This window comes from Saccopteryx bilineata, chromosome 4 (genome assembly GCF_036850765.1).
Source record: "Saccopteryx bilineata isolate mSacBil1 chromosome 4, mSacBil1_pri_phased_curated, whole genome shotgun sequence".
NCBI lineage: Eukaryota > Metazoa > Chordata > Mammalia > Chiroptera > Emballonuridae > Saccopteryx > Saccopteryx bilineata.
Window position 1 is genome coordinate 240,613,152 of NC_089493.1, and position 18,480 is coordinate 240,631,631.

The 18,480-nt window shown below is 38.0% G+C and overlaps 1 protein-coding gene across 1 annotated transcript in view; it reads left to right on the top strand.

Moving 5' to 3' along the window:
* The window catches only part of CAMK4 (calcium/calmodulin dependent protein kinase IV), a 343,324-nt gene that overhangs the window by 295,522 nt on the left and 29,322 nt on the right, over positions 1-18,480 (top strand). The window contains exons 8-9 of the mRNA XM_066274026.1: positions 12,850-12,940; positions 15,539-15,613. Of these exons, the coding sequence (XP_066130123.1) occupies positions 12,850-12,940; positions 15,539-15,613 (166 nt within the window). The remainder of the gene's footprint in view (positions 1-12,849; positions 12,941-15,538; positions 15,614-18,480) is intronic.

Genomic DNA, 18,480 nt, shown 5'->3' on the forward strand with positions numbered 1-18,480 from the left:
TCTTTGTAAATATGACAACTACCACATGAGTATCAACAAAAGGGATCATTGGGGGTAAAAATTGTAACTGTTAAATGACATTAAAATTATCCTCGGTCAACCCAGGCAAAAGTATTCCTTCTGCTTTCAGAAAGCAAACCACTGTAGCCCAAGGAAATTGGGCAAAGGCTCTGTGCTTTTCCTTTAATGGGAGAAGAGGCAAAATTAGTGGGTGACTACAAATTCTCTCACTGATACTTTTTCTTATATTTTATTTCCTTTTTCTCAAGAAGAGTTTCCAGTATCAGTTTTGCCCCTATATGCAAGAAGACTGGTAATATAGAATTTCTGTCAAGAAATGTTTTAAGCATGATGACAGGATATTCTTTAACTCTTAACATCAAACCTTGGAAAGTACATTGCTGAGCAACTAAGGATTAAAACCTGAGTTTGCCCAAGTATTCTGAAAAGCTTTGTGGTAAGATTTTGCTCTCTGGTGGTTAAAAGCACCCACTCCAGGCCAAGTTATGTAGATTAAAATCCCATCACTGCTACTAACTGAATGAACTTGAGCACATTATTTAACTTGGCTGTTCTTTTTTGTAGAATGGAGATAATGAAATTATATGTATTAATATATGATTAATATAGTATATATAGGATACAGTAGGATTAATATATTGGGTAAATCACTTAGAACAGTGCCTGTCACATAGTAACTGCTATAGAAAAGCTATTAAATAAAAATATTTAAGTATGAGTTTTGGCTACTTCACTCATGTTATTGGCCTGTTCTTTTTTTTTAAGACTTTATTTATTCATTTTAGACAGGGGGGAGAGAGAGAGAGAGAGAGAGAGAGAGAGAGAGAGAGAGAAGGGAGGAGCAGGAAGCATCAACTCCCATATGTGCCTTGACCAGGCAAGTTCAGGGTTTTGAACCAGTGACCTCAGCATTCCAGGTCGACGCTTTATCCACTGCGCCACCACAGGTCAGGCCCATTGGCCTGTTCTTTATAGACATTTGGGTTAGGGACTTCTATCCTAAATAATATCTAAAAATCTGGACTGGTTCTAGGATCCTTTGAGTAATCCTTCAAGAGGGCTTAAAAAGTCCTTGGCTGTAAAGTATTTGATTATCAATATTTATTATAAACTAAAACCTTGTTTAATAGGTATTAATACTTTAATATAGAATTAAACTCAATTCCAACTCACTTGGAATTGAGTTGATGCCACTTAAGGCTTACAAGTAACTTTAACATATGAAAGCCTTCAGAGTTTTGATGAAACTGTATTTTTTTAATGAAATGTCACAGAACATAATAGATCATTTGATCTTTTTATTTTATTTTATTTTTTTACAGGGATAGAGAGAGAGTCATAGAGAGGGATAGATAGGGACAGACAGACAGGAACAGAGAGAGATGAGAAGCATCAATCATCAGTTTTTCGTTGCAACACCTTAGTTGTTCATTGATTGCTTTCTCATATATGCCTTGATCACGGGCCTTCAGCAGACCGAGTAACCCCTTGCTCAAGCTAGCGACCTTGGGTCCAAGCTGGTGAGCTTTGCTCAAACCAGATGATCCCACACTCAAGCTGGAGACCTCGGGGTCTCGAACCTGGGTTCTTCTGCATCCCAGTCCGACACTCTATCCACTGCACCACCGCCTGCTCAGGCGATCATTTGATCATTTTTATCTGTAAGGATCAAGAGATTTTATGATTGTCATAGAGCAGCGATTTTCAACCTTTTTCATCTCATGGCACAAATAAACTAATTACTAAAATATGCTGTACACCAAAAATATATTATTTGCTGATCTGACCAAAAATATAGGTATAATTTTGATTGATTTCCAAAAAAAAAAAAAATAGTAATAGTAATTACCTACCCTTTCTGCTCTAAAGTGACTTTTTAAAGAATCAGGTGCCTATACTTGTATATAAGAATTTCTGGTACCAAATATTAACCAATCAGAGGCAATCTTCTGTGATGTGACCAATAAGGTGCAACTCTATTATATATATTTATGGTTCAAGATGGGCACTCACACCAGAAAGCCACTGTTGTATTTGGCTGTTGTTATTTTATTTATTATTTGACTATCAGGGAAAAGAAGTCAATGCCCCTGACTAAATAGTTACGCATTGCATGTTTTAAAATTTCTTATGGCACACTGATTGAAAATCTCTGTCATAGAATATAGGCAGTCTCTGAACAACCAAAATATATAGGCAAAGTTTATTTATTTTATAGTTTTCTGAAGCATCACGCTGAAGTTCTTTTGTGTGTGTGTGTGTGTGTGTGTGTGTGTGTGTGTGACAGAGTCAGAGAAAGGGACTGATAGGGATAGACAGACAGGAACGAAGAGAGACGAGAAGCATCAATTCTTCATTGCAGCACCTTAGTTGTTCATTGATTGCCTTCTCATATGTGCCTTGACCAGGGGACAACAGCAGACTGAGTGACCCCCTTGCTCAAGCCAGAGACCATGGGCTCAAGCTGGTGATCTCTGCTCAAACTAGATGAGCCCATGCTCTAGCTGGCAACCTTGGGGTCTCGAACCTGGGTCCTCGGCATCCCAGTCTGACGCTCTATCCACTGAACCACTGCCTGGTCAGGCGCTCTGAAGTATTTTAATTACTAAATAAACTATTACTACTAGTATCTGAAATTTAGTAAGCTTTCATCTAATTTCTCCTATAAATATTTAAACAGGTTGCTTTAATGATATATTTATATAATAATTATACCTTCTATATATTTAGAATTTTTTATTTGGTAAATTTTGATTTTGTTACTAAATTTTAAAAGATTTATTTCCTAAATTATGTAAATATTATATAAATAGTAGAATAAGAAATGTGGCCTATAAGGTTAAAATATTGATTTATCTATTTTATAGATTTAAGAATTATTAAGAGGATTATCTCCAAGCCTCGTACTACTGCCTGACTCACTATGATTTTTATCTTTGTGTCTCTACTTTGGATCCATCTCACATCTGGCACTAATCTCAAGCACTCCCCTCAGTCCACAAAAAAGGAAGAAATTCTTTCTAACAAGGAAGCAAGCTGAGATTGTTAGCCATTATAGGAAACCTCAGAACCTTATAGATCAATACAGCTGAAATTTTGATCAATATTGAATTAAGTGTAGGGTTTGATCGATATTGAACTAAGTTTAGGGTTTCTCCAATTATCATTCTTTCTTTAATAGTGTTAACTGCATTTACTGGTACACCCGTAGAAGTAATAGGTTCAAAGTGGTCTGAAATACTGAGGATAATTTCAATTTTAGGTGTCAAGTAAAATATTATTTAGGAAACATTTAAAATGTCTGGAGTAACATTTGCAATATTTGTTTCTGTTCAAGATGGACTAAAAGGGAACTACGTAATACTTTTCCTTGAAACCAATAAAAACCAGACAAAAAATATGGAACAAACATTAGACATCAGGCAGCCCAGGATGGTGATCCCTGATGAATGGAGTGCTAAAAATATGAGCCCTACAATTGCCTGAAGAGAATTTCAAGGCTGCCATATAAGGAGATAGAGGGAAGGAGAAACCAAGAGGAAACCACCAGTCTCCTGAGATGAGACAGATTAGAGAGTCAGAGAGACCAAAGAGGCCAGAGGTCACAGAGCTGCACACCAGAGAGGAGACAGCTTCATGAACGAGATCTTTGGAAACCACAGATTCCCCACCCTCCCCAACCCCCAGCCATGCATGGTCTTCAGCTGACTAAGGACCAGCACATGAGTGTGAGTGAACTATCCAAGGCTGGGAAAGAACCACAAATTAGAGGTAACAAGGCTTGCAACTCACACAGAGATGAGAAGTTTGTGTTTCCAAGACAGAGTGGACAAATGAACAAAGTTTAAAAGCAAACCTCAGAAGGATCAAACTATTTTCAAGTAGTATAACTTAACTACATCCTGAACAAGGCTAAAGAAGATCACAAATACATTTGTATTTGTCCAGCACTCAACAGGATAAAATCACAATCTATTACCCAGTCAAAAATTATGAGAAATGCATGCAAAAAACACATCCAATGTGAGGCTGGATGAAAGCAGCAGAAAAACCAATTAATGCAAACAGACTTAGAAGTGGCACAACTGAAATAAATAGTATAGAGCAGGGAACCTTTCTGGCTGAGAGAGCCATGAACGCCACATATTCTAAAATGTAATTTCATAGCCTGACCTGTGGTAGCGCAGTGGATCAAGCATCGACCTGGAACGCTGAGGTCGCTGGTTCAAAACCCTGGGCTTGCCCAGTCAAGGCACATATGGGAGTTGATGCTTCTTGCTCCTTCCCCCTTCTCCCTCTCTCTCTGTCTCTTTTCTCTAAAATGAATAAATAAAAATAAATAAATAAAATGTAATTTCGTGAGAGCCATACAATGACCCGTGTACATTATGCATTATCCAATAAAAATTTGGTGTTGTCCCAGAAGACAGCTGATTGGCTCCAGCTACCCGCAACCATGAACATGAGCGGTAGGAAATGATTGGATTGTAATACATGAGAATGTTTTATATTTTTAACGTTATTTTTTTTTTATTAAAGATTTTTCTGTGAGCCAGATGCAGCCATCAAAAGAGCCACATCTGGCTTGTGAGCCGTAGGTTCCTGACCCCTGGTATATAGAGACATTAAAACAACTAAATATAACTGTATTCCACATATTCGAGAAGGTTGAGGAAAGATTAGAGATATTAAATTCATGGAGATATACAAAAATGCTTGAAATCAAACATCTAGAGGTGAATACTGCGACATCTAAGATGAAAAATATACAGGATGGAATTAACAGCAGATTAGACATATACAAAACAAAAGAAAGTAAACTTGAAAACAGTATTAAAAAGCTATTACATGTGGAACACAGAAAAAAGACTGAAAACAAAATGAAGAGAACATCATTAAGTTATGGATATAATATATATATTTATACTTACATATTATATATGTATAATTATAGTCATTGGAAAATGATTGGAAATAGTGTTATACTTGAAGAAATAATATGCACAATTTTTCAAATTTGATAAAACTTATAAAGCCACACATCCAAGAATCTTAACAAATCTCAAGCACAAGGAACATAAAGAAAATGATAGAGCCATATCATACTAAATTTTCTTAACCAAATATAAACAAAATAACATAAAAGCAATCAGAGGAACAAAAGACATTCTATTAGAAGCACAAAGATAAGGATGACATTAAATTTTTTATCAAAACGCAAATAAGAGGCAATGGGATAACATCATCAAAGTAGACCCTGGCCAGTTGGCTCAGTGGTAGAGCATTGGCCCAACATGTAGATTTACTGGGTTTGATTCCCGGCCAGGGCACACAGGAGAAGCACCCATCTGCTTCTCCACCCCTCCCCCCTCTTCTCTCTCTCTCTCTCTCTCTCTCTCTCTCTTTTCCCCTCCTACAACCATGGCTCAATTGGAGTGAGTTGGCCCTGGGTGCTGAGGATAGCTCCATGGCCTCTTCCCCAGGTGCTAAGAAGAGCTCAGTTGCTGAGCAGCAGAGCAACACCCTAGATGGGCAGAACATTGGCCCTAGAAGGTCATTGCAAGTGGATTCCAGTTGGGGTGCACGTGGGAGTCTGCCTCTCTCTGCCTCCCCTCCTCTTACTGAATAATGATTTAAAAAATTATAAAAAGTATTGTAAGGGGGGAAAATAGAGCAAACTGATATTCAAAGCTCAGTGAAAATGGCTTTCAAAAATGAAGGCAACATAAAGATTGTTAGTCATTAACAACTTTAAAAAACCCATCACTAGCAGACCTATAATACTAAAGTAAATGTGGTTGTGCACTGAAGAATGAAAGTGACCAATTTAGCTTGTATTTCACTTCCCAGCCTGCAGTCCAAGGGCAGCTATTGACATCGCCTTAAATGAAAAGTAGGGTGATTGAGTCCTCTAAGTTTCTTGAACGCAAAGCCACACAAGGTTATGAACTGGGATAGACATAGGATATCTATTCTAATATAAAGATATTAGGAGCTGGTCCTTGTCCTAGCTCAGCTAGTTCTAATATTTTATTTATTTGGTTATCTGAACTCCATAATATCTGGAGTCTTAGCTGGGAAGACTCAAGGTTTGAGGGTTTGATGACTGGAAGCAGGACTCATTTAGACATGTCTCCACTCATGTCCAGCAGTTGATGATGTCTGTTATATGGGACTTCAGCAGAGGATGTCAACTGAAACAACTAAGCTTCTTCATGGTATCCAATATTCTGACAGAGTAATGACCTTAGAATAAACATTTTACATGGCAGCTCATATAAAAATGAATATCTAGCAAACAAAGTAGAAGCTGCAATAACTCATGATTTAACCTTGGAAGTCACACATTTTCACTTCCACTGCATTCTGTTGCTTACCAGCAAGTTACAGACCAGATTCAAGGGAGAAGAATTAGAACCCACTTAGTAGATGGGGAGTGTCAAGATTCTGGAAGAGCATTTTGAATGAGTAATATTTTATAAGAAACCATTGTTTGCCCTGGCCAATAGCTCATTTGGTTAGAGTGTCATACCAATATGCTAAGGTTTCAGGTTCGATCCCTAGTCAGGCCACATATAAGAATTAACCAATGAATGCATAAATAAGTGGAACAACAAATTGATATTTTTCTCTTTTTCTCTCTCTCTCTCACTCTCCCTTTCTCTCTCTCTAAAAATAAATAAATAAATAAATAAATAAATAAATAAATAATAAAATGCAATTTGGCACACGAGAGATTACTATTACCTAGGAACCAAGTAGGAATATGAGCAGCATGACAGAGGAACAGTAAATAAGACTACATGGCTAGTGCCTGGGAAGTATTATCCCAGGATGATGCATAGCCAGAAACTGGGGACAAATTTTAAAGGACTTTTAATTTTTATATTGAGGAGATTAGACCTTAATTTTTAGGCAATGAAGAGCCTTAAAGGTGAATTGTTTTTGTTTTTAAACTAGAGGATTGACATGAGTTCATCTGTTTTTAGAAAGGTGACCTTGGTGTAGGGATGTATGGGGATGATTAGAGGCACATGGTAATAGTGCCCATAGAGGATTTAAAGGACTGCACAAAGCAGTGACCATGTAAATGAAAAGAGTAGATATGAGATATATTTTGGAGGTGGAATTATGACTGGCCAATCCAAGTGAGAAAAAAGGAGGCATCATAGATGACTTGGAAATAATGAGAAAGCCTAAGAGGCCCCAGAACTTGGCTGCTTTGCCTAGTTTGGATTTCTCCAGCCCTGAGATGCTCTACAGACCAAAGCTGACCACAGACCTCATAGCCAGTCAGTCCTAATCATGCCTGTTGATCTGGTCATGGAAGATGGTCACCTACTGCTTTTCTCATATATTCTGTTGACAATTCCGAAGGCATCATAGGGTTCAAGAATAAAGAGAAAAGTAGTGGCAGGTCTCCACAGCAGATATGACCCAAAAGTAAAATGTTCACTATGAGCTCTTACTTAAATTGAAGTCTATTGGTTTTAAATTTTCTAAGGAGTAGAGAAAAGCTAATTCATGCTGTTTAATTTTTCTTTCTGATAAGAGAACTGTGCTCAGAACACTGTTTTCTTTCTCTTTTTTTTTAATGACTCATTCTTTTTTGTCCTGTTTGATTTTTAGAGAGATTCAAGCTTTATCTTATTAACTACTGAGATTTTATCAATTAACCACACACAGCCCATAGAACACAGTATAGCTGTAATTAAACTAAATTGGTATGCAGTAGCTTTCATTACACCCTAACACAGTTTTTGTTAGGACCATAGAGAGAGTTTAATTACGTGTCTAGACACTCCTGAATTCAAAGCATCAGAATTATCTTTTTCTGCTTAAAATAGAGTTTGAGTTTTGGGTGAATGCATATTTTTGAAAGACCAAATGGTAAGATATGTTTGGGTGGTTTTTTAAATACCACATTCTATTTTAATACATATTTGATTTAAGAACCATTTACACATCTGTGGATATAAGTGTTTTCCAAGTAAAATGGACAGGTTTTTCACTCTGCCATATGTAATATACTTTTCACTTGTATCCAAAAACTTTCTTTCTGTAACACATCCCAATTGTGCACTCAACGGGTTGTATAAAGCACGGACTATAGTCTGAAGCACAGTCATCTCTCATCATGTTTCTTCTGGCTTCTTCATCCCTATGAAGAAGCTCCTCGCTGTCTGTGGATGGAGTGCTTTCTACATTTATCCTCAATCCTGCCCAATCAGCTTCCCCAGAAAACAGAGCTCTGCCTTTCTGTGGACCACAGACTCTACTGGACCAGAGCATGTAGACTCAGGAGCTCCCTTGGATTTTCTTGTGCTCCAACTGGATTTCTTCTTTCTCATTATAAAGATGCATTTGCTGCTTCTTTCTCTGTAACTACAGATTATTTTTGGACTTTATTTCAAGCTATGCATTATCTCCTATATACTGCCTCCATTGAATTGGTCAAAAGTCCTTATAGCTCCTAGTCCTAAATCTCATGTCTTCTCAAATCTGAACACATACATTATATAAGAGACTATAAGAGAATGAAATTACCACATGCTTCTCCTCTAAATATTCTCAATAACCCCTTTGGAAGCTGGCTCACAACATGCACTTGCTCTAATCTTATATACAAGTACATTTTATATACTGATTATTTGTTGATTACATGTAAATTATTTCAGTTTTCTTTATACTTTTTGTATTCTCTCAGTTTGAGACATCTATTTAAATCAAGGCACAGTACTTTTTTCCATTAATTTTTTTGCATAGTGCCCAATTTAATATGATAAACATTCACTTAATAATTGCTATTGAAAGCAATGATAAGTATTTCACTAAAGTCTTAGGTGAGCAAATATTTTAGGTTTTGAGTGGAATCTCAGGAGAATAGTACAGGTGAATGACAACACTAGTGTTGTACAGACCATACTTGGAAACCTGTACTTGTTTTCTGACAGGAAAATGGATTTCTGACCTATTGAAAGTATCCATATTCTCCCATGCTGACTTTGGATACCAGAAGACTCGTACCCAAACCAGAAACAAGACCTGGAGTCTCTGTTCTTTGTGACCTGCCCCTCAGCAATGACTCTAATGTGACACCACAGGCTTCCTCCCAGGGCATTCAGAATTTTCGGCTGTTAGCATCCTGCTCACTTTCATCATGATACTGCTACTCCAACATGCATTTTTCAGCAAGGTTTTGCTTTATCCAGACTTCAAGGACACACCCTCAACCGAAAGCAACAGTGCACAGCTGGGAACGTTACTACAGGGAGAGCAGCAGGCCCAGCCATCTTCAGGCTCACCTCCGGCGTCAGCGGGCGCCCGTGCTTGCCCGCTGTCGTGCTATTACAGCTGGCCGAGTCACTGCTCAGTTCCGTTTTATTACACTGGTAAGTCCGATTTGCACGTGTTACCAACATGAAGGAACCTGAAGAGAAAACGAACAGATGAATTTTCAGCTGCCATTACCCAAAATCCCCTGAGGCATCTGCTACATATGATACTCAGATCAACTTCAAAGGATGTGAAGAAACTCATTCAGCTGTAACTATTGACTTAATGTTACTACAGAAGAACGAAGACTGATTATGTAATTATTCAAAATGTCATTTCAAAGATGAAGCCTTTTTGCCTTGTCATCAGTTAAAATGTTCTTAGTGGGTTTCGGCTTTTCTCAAAATGATGCTGTAAATCTAACTCATCTAACTGATACCCCGTGAGCATCTTTGAGGTGACTAAGTATTATTAACAATAAGTACAGTACGTTTCATAAGCACATGGATGCCAAGCCTTCTTACAGCTAAATGTATCAAAGTGGTATTGCTTTGGAACTTACTGCTACAATGTAAGCACAAACATTGATCTTCTATTACAAATTAATATTGAAAAATGAATTTTAAAATGCCTATTATACCAATAGCTATTTCAGTTTCTCAAAAGGAAAATTGAGTGATTTATTAATCATCTAAAAGTATTTATTGAGTACATCCTTAGCTCCAGGCACTAGGAATCTGGGAAACCAGATAAAAATGTCCTCGTCTGTACAGTTTCCAGTCTGGTGAAGGCGACATCCCAAACATAAAACTTGCAAAGGAATAGGTGTGCTGTGAAGAAAAATAAGGAGAACCAGTGAGAGCATATGGAGTGGGTACATATGTTAGTTTGGAGAGACAGGTACAACCTCCCTGAAAAATTGACATTGTAGTTGTATCCTGAGGGTAAGGAGGGCTGGCCAGGTGAAAAGGAGTAGAAAAGCATTCCAATAAGAGAGGGCAACTGGACAAGGATCCGAGGTGGGAAAGAGACTAGGGCTTTGGAGGGACTGAAAGGAAGTTAGCGTGGGTAGAACAGAACAGTAGAAGGGAAAGTGGCAGAGTACTCCACCAGGCTGGAGGGGGAGGCAGGAGCCACATGACCGAGGACTTGAAGCCCAAATAAAGTAACAGGAAACCACTGAAGAGTTTCCCGAGGAGGAGAAATGGCCTGTGCTGCCGAATGGGCATGCTGGAAATCCAAGGAATAATTAAGGAACCATTGGGATTGATCCACCTGAGACCATGACAGTGACATGGAGAGGGGCAGGGCGGTTCAGGAGACATTTTGGAGTTAGAATCAAGAGCACTGTGTTGTGAATGGAACGGAGGGCAGCAAATTGGATGGAGGGAGAAAATCAGTTTCTGACTTGAACAGATGAGTTGACTGAGTTACCATATTTTGAGATGAGAAAAACTGAAAGAACCTGGCTGGGAAAAGGTCAGGAGTTCAGTTTCAGGCATGTCAAACTGAAGGTACCTGTAAGACAGCCCGCTGGAAGCGAGACTCAGGCAGGCGGGTAAATCGTCCTGGAGCTCGAGGAACAGGTTTGAGCCAGAATATTTTGTCCGGTTACTGCCATGGAGTGATCTTCACATTCTTCCACTGCTAGCAGTGTAACTGCATAGTTGGTTTAGTTAATCTGAGACCAGACATAGTCACCAACAACTGGATTTATTCACATTCAGAGCACATCCTTTGTGGCAGATGGATTGTATTCAGGGTAAGCAAACAAGAAATGCCTGCCAGTTATATAAATTTATTTTTAAAAAATGTGTCACCCAAGTAATATATAATTTTTATAGTTAAATTTTATATAATAAAAACTTAAAATTAATTACAGTCCCAACACACCATTTTTTTTTACACACATGTACTTTTTGGAGGCTATAAAAAGTAGCTGAAGGGAAGGATGTAGACAGTCAAAGAGAGTTTATAGCAAAAGAGAAGGCTAGTGGCCCAACCTCAGTAAGAATTTAAGAAGTGGAGTTAGAAAAAATAATTATATTCAGGTACTTAACAATTTTTTATTGCATATCTACTGAATGTCAAGGACTGTTTCAAATTCCAGAGCAAGAATCAGAGGCTGCAGAGTGTTTTTCTGGCTTGTACAGGGTTTAAAAGTTTACTGCCAACATTTAAAATTGGGAATATTTTGCATCAAAAAATATGGATTTCTACCTTGTCTTGAAAAATCTGAAGAGCTCACAACACGGGGCCTGCATTCCTACCTGTCGACAGCCGGCTGAACCCGAGTCGCTTCGCCTCCTCAGGCTTCCTGTTCTCTCCAGGGAGAGGCAGTCCCCAGGGCTTTCCATGCCTCCCTCTCATTGTGCACTCTTCCAGCTTCCCCCATTCTTTTATAGTACCTTACTGTCTGCAGAGTTTGTGAGCCCTGCTGGAGGTACAAAGTCAAATGTTACATCGCTGCTGCTACTCCTGCCAAAAGCAAGGGGAAGCAGGGAGTGATGTGACTAGATCTGCATGTTAAGAAAATGACTCTTGGTCCTGGCCAGTGGCTCAGTGGATATAGTGTCGGCTGGAGTATGGATGTCCTGGGTTCAATTCCCAGTCAGGGCACACAGGAGAAGCAACCATCTGCTTCTCCCCTTCCCCCTCTCCCTCTTCTCTCCCTCTTCTGCTCCTACAGCCAGTGGCTCAATTAATTCAAGCATGTCCGTGGGTGCTGAGGATAGCTTGGTTGGTCCAAGCGAATCAGCCTAAGGTGCTAAAAATAGCTCAGTACTCAAGCATCAGCTCCAGATGGAATTGCCAGGTGGATCCCATTTGGGGCGCATGTGGGAGTCTGCCTCACCATCTCCCCTACTCTAACCTAAAAAAAAGAAAAAAGACTCTTGTGACAGTGTGGAGCATGGGCTGTAGGGGAGCTGTTGATTAAGCTAGTCAAGAGGAAAATGTGTATGTAGCCTGGCTAAAGGCAAGAACAATACAGATAGGGATGGTAATGGGTCAAGAGGAAATACCTGAGTCAGTGAGAGGAGAGAGCTGCACATAGTCATGGGTTGGATGTGCTCTCTATAATAATTACTCACTTCTAAATGTCTGTTAAAACAAGAATTTGAAGTCTTTGCCATGGTTTTGAATTTATAAGATGGCACATACAATTGTGCTTTTCAGATAATAAACCAGACAAATTTCAAGGCACAACACCTTGACTATAATAATAATTAACCAATTTGAGTTTATATGCATAAAGAGAACTGCAACTGATATTCTTTGAGAGGTAATTATTTTATTTCTGGCAGTTGATTCTGTATCATTTAAATGGCATTTCACTTTTAAGTAACTATATATAAGCTATTTTAGAATGATGTATATAGTTTAAAACATATTTTCTTTATGGTATTTATTTTTCAATTGTAATATGTGTATGTTGTTAAATCACATAATTTAGTAAAGATTATGATAGTTCTGAAAATAGTAAATATAAATGTTGGAACCATAAATATATAATACTTACATGAATGTTATTTCTTTGTATTCCTTGTTTAGTACCTACATGAAAACGGGATTGTGCATCGTGATCTCAAACCAGAGAATCTTCTCTATGCAACTCCAGCCCCAGACGCACCACTCAAAATCGGTGAGGACATACCCTGATTTTTTTTTTTTTTTTTTTTTTCACAGAGACAGAGAGAGAGTCAGAGAGAAGGATAGATAGGGACAGACAGGACGGAAGAGAAATGAGAAGCATCAGGTCTTTGTTGCAGTACCTTAGTTGTTCATTGATTGCTTTCTTTTTTTTTTTTCTTTTTTTTTTTTTTTTTTACAGAGGCAGAGATAGACAGGGACAGACAGACAGGAATGGAGAGAGATGAGAAGCATCAATCATCAGTTTCTCGTTGCACATTGCGACTTCTTAGTTGTTCATTGATTGCTTTCTCACATGTGCCTTGACCGCAGGCCTTCAGCAGACCGAGTAACCCCCTGCTGGAGCCAGGGACCTTGGGTCTAAGCTGGTGAGCTCTTTGCTCAAGCCAGATGAGCCCACGCTCAAACTGGCGACCTCGGGGTCTCGAACCTGGGTCCTTCCGCATCCCAGTCCGACGCTCTATCCACTGCGCCACCACTTGGTCAGGCTACCCTGATATTTTATGACCTCTGTTACCAGAGCAGAAGAAATTTATTCTATGGAATTTTTAAGTATAGCTTCACCCAATATCACCTCCATTCAATTTCCTTGAATGTTAGTTGTTGATAAAGGAATACTGCATAGTTTTGGAAGTCTGTGCGCTTTCTTGAAATATGTATCTGAAATTAGTGCCCAAAGTTAGTGCTGCTACCACCCTGGGAAATAACAGGAACTTCAGGAGGTGACCTTGTGTTTTTGTGCACGTTTATATAGAAGAAAATCACAGATCACATAACACTTCTTTTTTGGTTATTTACTTTTATTCCACAGTTTGAGTGAAGCTTAATTTTATATGATCAAGAACTTTGACACAAGATGTTTATACTACCTATCAGTGAATTTAGGCTCTGTGTCACTTGTTTATATGAACAGAGATCTGTGTTTTCCAAAGTGCAGTCCACAGAATGCTGGCTTCTCAGCTGAGCAGGCAAGAGCAAATAATTCCCTTGTGGGGAAGGTGGAAGTGGTTTGTGGAGGTGCTAAGGTTGATCAAATAAGTTAGAAAAGACCCACTTGAACTAGAAGTTTATTTCTTAAGGACTTTCTCCAAACCTCAAAAATGCTAATGTGTACACTGACATCTAGTACGGAGTGGGCTGTAGGGCTTACCCCAAACCTTATTTGACTGTGGAAACCTTATTTTTTCTGAATAGGCATTTTGAAAAATTATAAAGATGAACTTTGGGAAATTCTGATCTACCCAAAAAGATTTTTCAATCAGCATTTTTTTTATAAAAGGATATTAAATATTACTTTCCATGTGCCTTCCAAAGAAAAGCTTTATTTGCAAATATATATATATATAAATAATATATAGTAATATATAATATATTTATATATATATGTTTAGATGGCTTGTGCATAGTGGAATCTGCCTGTACAGAGTTTTTTCTGCCTGTACAGAGTTTTAAATTTTAAAAATTAAACCCTCTGAAAGACATTGCTCTCTTGGTGCTACCTTTTATAATGCTAATCTGAGGAGTTCACTGAATTCACAAGTGTTAACACCTTTGAAAATCAAGTTATACAGATCATGGTAGAGTTCAAACAACATTATGTGTTTATAAATTCAAGAACCTAAAGAAAAAAATACTGCAGTCCTGCTGGGCTGCTGGCTTGTTCTCATAATTAGGGTTGAAGGCGGTGGACAGCAGGGAGGCTCCCGGTTCCTCGGACATCACTTTCAAAGATTTTATCCCTAAAGAAAGGTCTTTAAATGGATAGATGGATACTAATTTAGGCAAGAGAGCCTTTCTTTCTGAAGGACTTCCTGCTGCTTTCTCTGATAAGCATCGGGCACCTCCGTGGAAAACTGGGTTTGTCTTTGAAGTCGAAAATGGCATCTGTGCTGCACCTGCTTCTCTTGAAGAATGGCCTTAAAAGGTTTCCTGGTGTTTCCTGAGTGAGACAGATGTAGCCCAGCAAATAGACCATAATGGTAGCAACTTTTGATAATGTTTTATCTAGGTAAGATTCTGAGGAATAAATAAAAAGGATTTTGGCAAAAAAAAAGTCATATTCCTCATACAAGAGTGTAAATTCTTATCCGTCAGATAGTGTAGGGCATGATATTAGTTTGAAGAAGAATGAACCTTTTGATGTTTCTATTACCTGTTTGACCTTTATGAGTGTATTTTTTTATTTTAATTTATTTCAATAAATTAGAATTTTTGGATTATATCACTAATTCTATATTGTCTTTTAGAGTTTGTTTAATAAATCTTAGACTTAATATTTAACAAAATATATCTATTGCAACTATTACTTCAAGAGAAAATAGCTTATTTCTGAAAAGATGGGAATTATAGAGACAAGTATAAAATATATTTAGGGGTCATATTTTTCTTCAATTTAATGCAAGACTTAAATTATTACTACTTTTTTTAGTTTTCTATCCCTGGTGACTGGTCCCCATCTACATCTATCCTTTGTCAAATACAAAAACAAACAAGTATGTTAGTTTTATTTTGAATAGCAGAAGTATTCTGTCATTTTATGAAAGCTAAGAAAAATAACTTACTTTGTTAATTTTTTTTCTTGTGTTGTTAGCTGATTTTGGACTCTCTAAAATTGTGGAGCATCAAGTGCTCATGAAGACAGTGTGTGGAACCCCAGGGTATTGCGGTATGCTCTTTAGTACTGATATTTTATTGTGATTGTTATTTGAGATCTATTTTTATTTACTGTCCTGATTGTTTTAACTTCTAATATCTCTGTTTAAAATGCTTACAATTTGATGCGAGTCTCCACAAGGCACATAGAAATGATACTCAGACCCCCTCTTGTTCTTCCTGAGGGGTTCTGTGGTGTCAGTTTTAGGCAACCCTGTTAAAACAGCCGGGGCGCAGGAGGCCGAGGGTAGAAGGACTGGGTGCTCTGCATCTGCCTATTGGGCAGTAGCTACTCTTGGACCCACTCAGGAGTAGAAGGACCATCACTGGGGAAGAAGACAGAGAAACAGCTTTGTTTGTGTTTGGAATTAAAGCCATGAGCTCTTTGTTACTTTCCTTATTTGCTTTTACAGGAAGATTACATGAGAAGAGCATGTGTCATTAATTTAGATCAGGAGTAGTCAACCTTTTTATACCTACTGCCCACTTTTGTATCTCTGTTAGTAGTAAAATTATCTAACTGCCCACCAGTTCCACAGTAATGGTGATTTATAAAGTAGGGAAGTAACTTCACTTTATAAAATTTATAAAGCAGAGTTACAGCAAGTTAAAGCATATAATAATAATTACTTACCAAGTGCTTTATGTCAGATTTTTGCTAAGTTTGGCAGAATAAATCTTTATAAAACAACTTACTATAGTTAAATCTATCTTTTTATTTATATATACTTTGGTTGCTCCACTACTACCCACCATGAAAGCTGGAACGCCCACTAGTGGGCGGTAGGGACCAGGTTGACTACCACTGATCTAGATGGTATATAAGACAGCAAAGAGAATAGGGTTGTCCCTCGTTCTCACTGATGGCACTGGCTTAGCCTTATCTACATAAGAGCCTCAGGTGTGGCTTCCCCGCCAGAGTCCCCAGTCTCTGGAGACAGGTGATGCAGCAGTCCTCACATCCCCTGGTCCGATCTCACAGAGTGGCCTAAAGGCACCATGTGTACAGTCCACAGTCGAGAGACAGAACAGTAGCTGTTCATCCAGGCCAGCATAGGACTCACCCTTTATTCTGGTTGGCTGACTTAATCTGGCAACATCCTAATGCTTGTAAAAATTATCATAAATTTCTAAATGTGTCATGCCTAATGAATATGTCACAAATCAGTTAAAATCTTAATCTAGAAAAGAGATAAGATTACAAATTATCAGTCACAGTATTAGCCCACATAGTCTTTTTTTTTTTTTTTTTTTACAAGGACAGAGAGAGAGTCAGAGAGAGGGATAGACAGGGACAGACAAGAATGGAGAGAGATGAGAAGCATCAATCATCAGTTTTTTGTTGCGAGACTTTAGTTCATTGATTGCTTTCTCATATATGCCTTAACCGCGGGCCTTCAGCAGACCGAGTAACCCCTTTGCTTGAGCGAGCGACCTTGGGTCCAAGCTGGTGAGCTTTTGCTCAAACCAGATGAGCCCGCGCTCAAGCTGGTGACTTCGGGGTCTCAAACCTGGGTCCTCTGCATCCCAGCCTGATGCTCTACCCACTGCGTCACTGCCTAGTCAGGCTAGCCCACATAATCTTTTAGGATCATCATCTTTTCACACAAATCTTTCTTTACTCAGTCATCTATCTCTTCAGCAAAATTACCTGCTGTATTCAAGCCAGTGCTTGGCACCTGGGAGACAGACATATTTCCAGCTCTCAGTCCCAGCTAAGGGGCTCACAGTCTATAGGGGGACAGACGTGTAAACCAAAAAAGTATGACACCTTAACAAATACAATGGAAATGCCATTATGGAAATATAGGAAAAGAGCGGTATTTAGAGTTAACTGTTTTATTCTTCCCTGTCACCAAAAATAGACACATAAAAGCTACATAACTAACACATTTGAACAACTTCTTAATTCACGAAAATCAGACTGGAGAATGACATCCACTGAAACAAATGTATAAATAAATTTACAGAATTTAAGTTCTGGAAGAAACCTTCAAGTTTATTTATTAACATTCACATTTTACTAAGGTCCAACGAGTATGATATCCCCCAGATTGCACATCTAATAGTGGAACAGAGATGAGAACATAGGATTCCAAGGGCCTATAAACAGAACTGTAAAATTTCTTCTTTTAAAAGCAATATAGATAAATCAATATAATTTTCATTTATAGAAATACTTATCAGTTACTGTTTTTAGTTAAAATGCTTTCTATTTTTCTTTAAATCTCTAAAGTACTACTTGGTTATTAAAGTAAAAATTTAAGTCTCTATAGTCAATATTTGTAACCTCATGCATTTTCTCTCCTTTCTTCATGTTTATATGTTCACATAATCATCTTATAATTTTGCTTTTAACTAGTTTTCCTTGTACTATATATAAAAAATATTATTTCCTTGCTGCTCAATTTTTCATAAATTCAATAATTACACAGAATTAAGTGTATTTATATTTCTGTTAGATCTATACATTGTGCCAAATATTTTTGTTCTGGCTCTTAAGCTCTTTGAGGACAAGAGTACTTTATCAATTAGGAGTAAATTCAGAAAAATCAAAATGCTATGGCTTAAACAAAATAGAAGTGGATTTCTCTCATGGTAGAAGCCTAGAGATAGGTAATCCGGGTGGGTTCCACAGCTATGCCATGGCACATGTGATGGATCTTAGTGCCAGGGGTCTACGCTTTTTCTGTCTTGCTCTACTATTTCTTAGTATGCTTTCTCGTGGTCCAAAAATGACTGCTTGGAATCAGTCATTACATCTGCATTCTACACAACAAGAAGTAGAAGATATTTTAAAAGAGTGTACCTTTGCACTGTTAAATAGGCTTACTGCAGCCTCACATGACACTTCTACTTACATCTTATTGGCCAGTATTA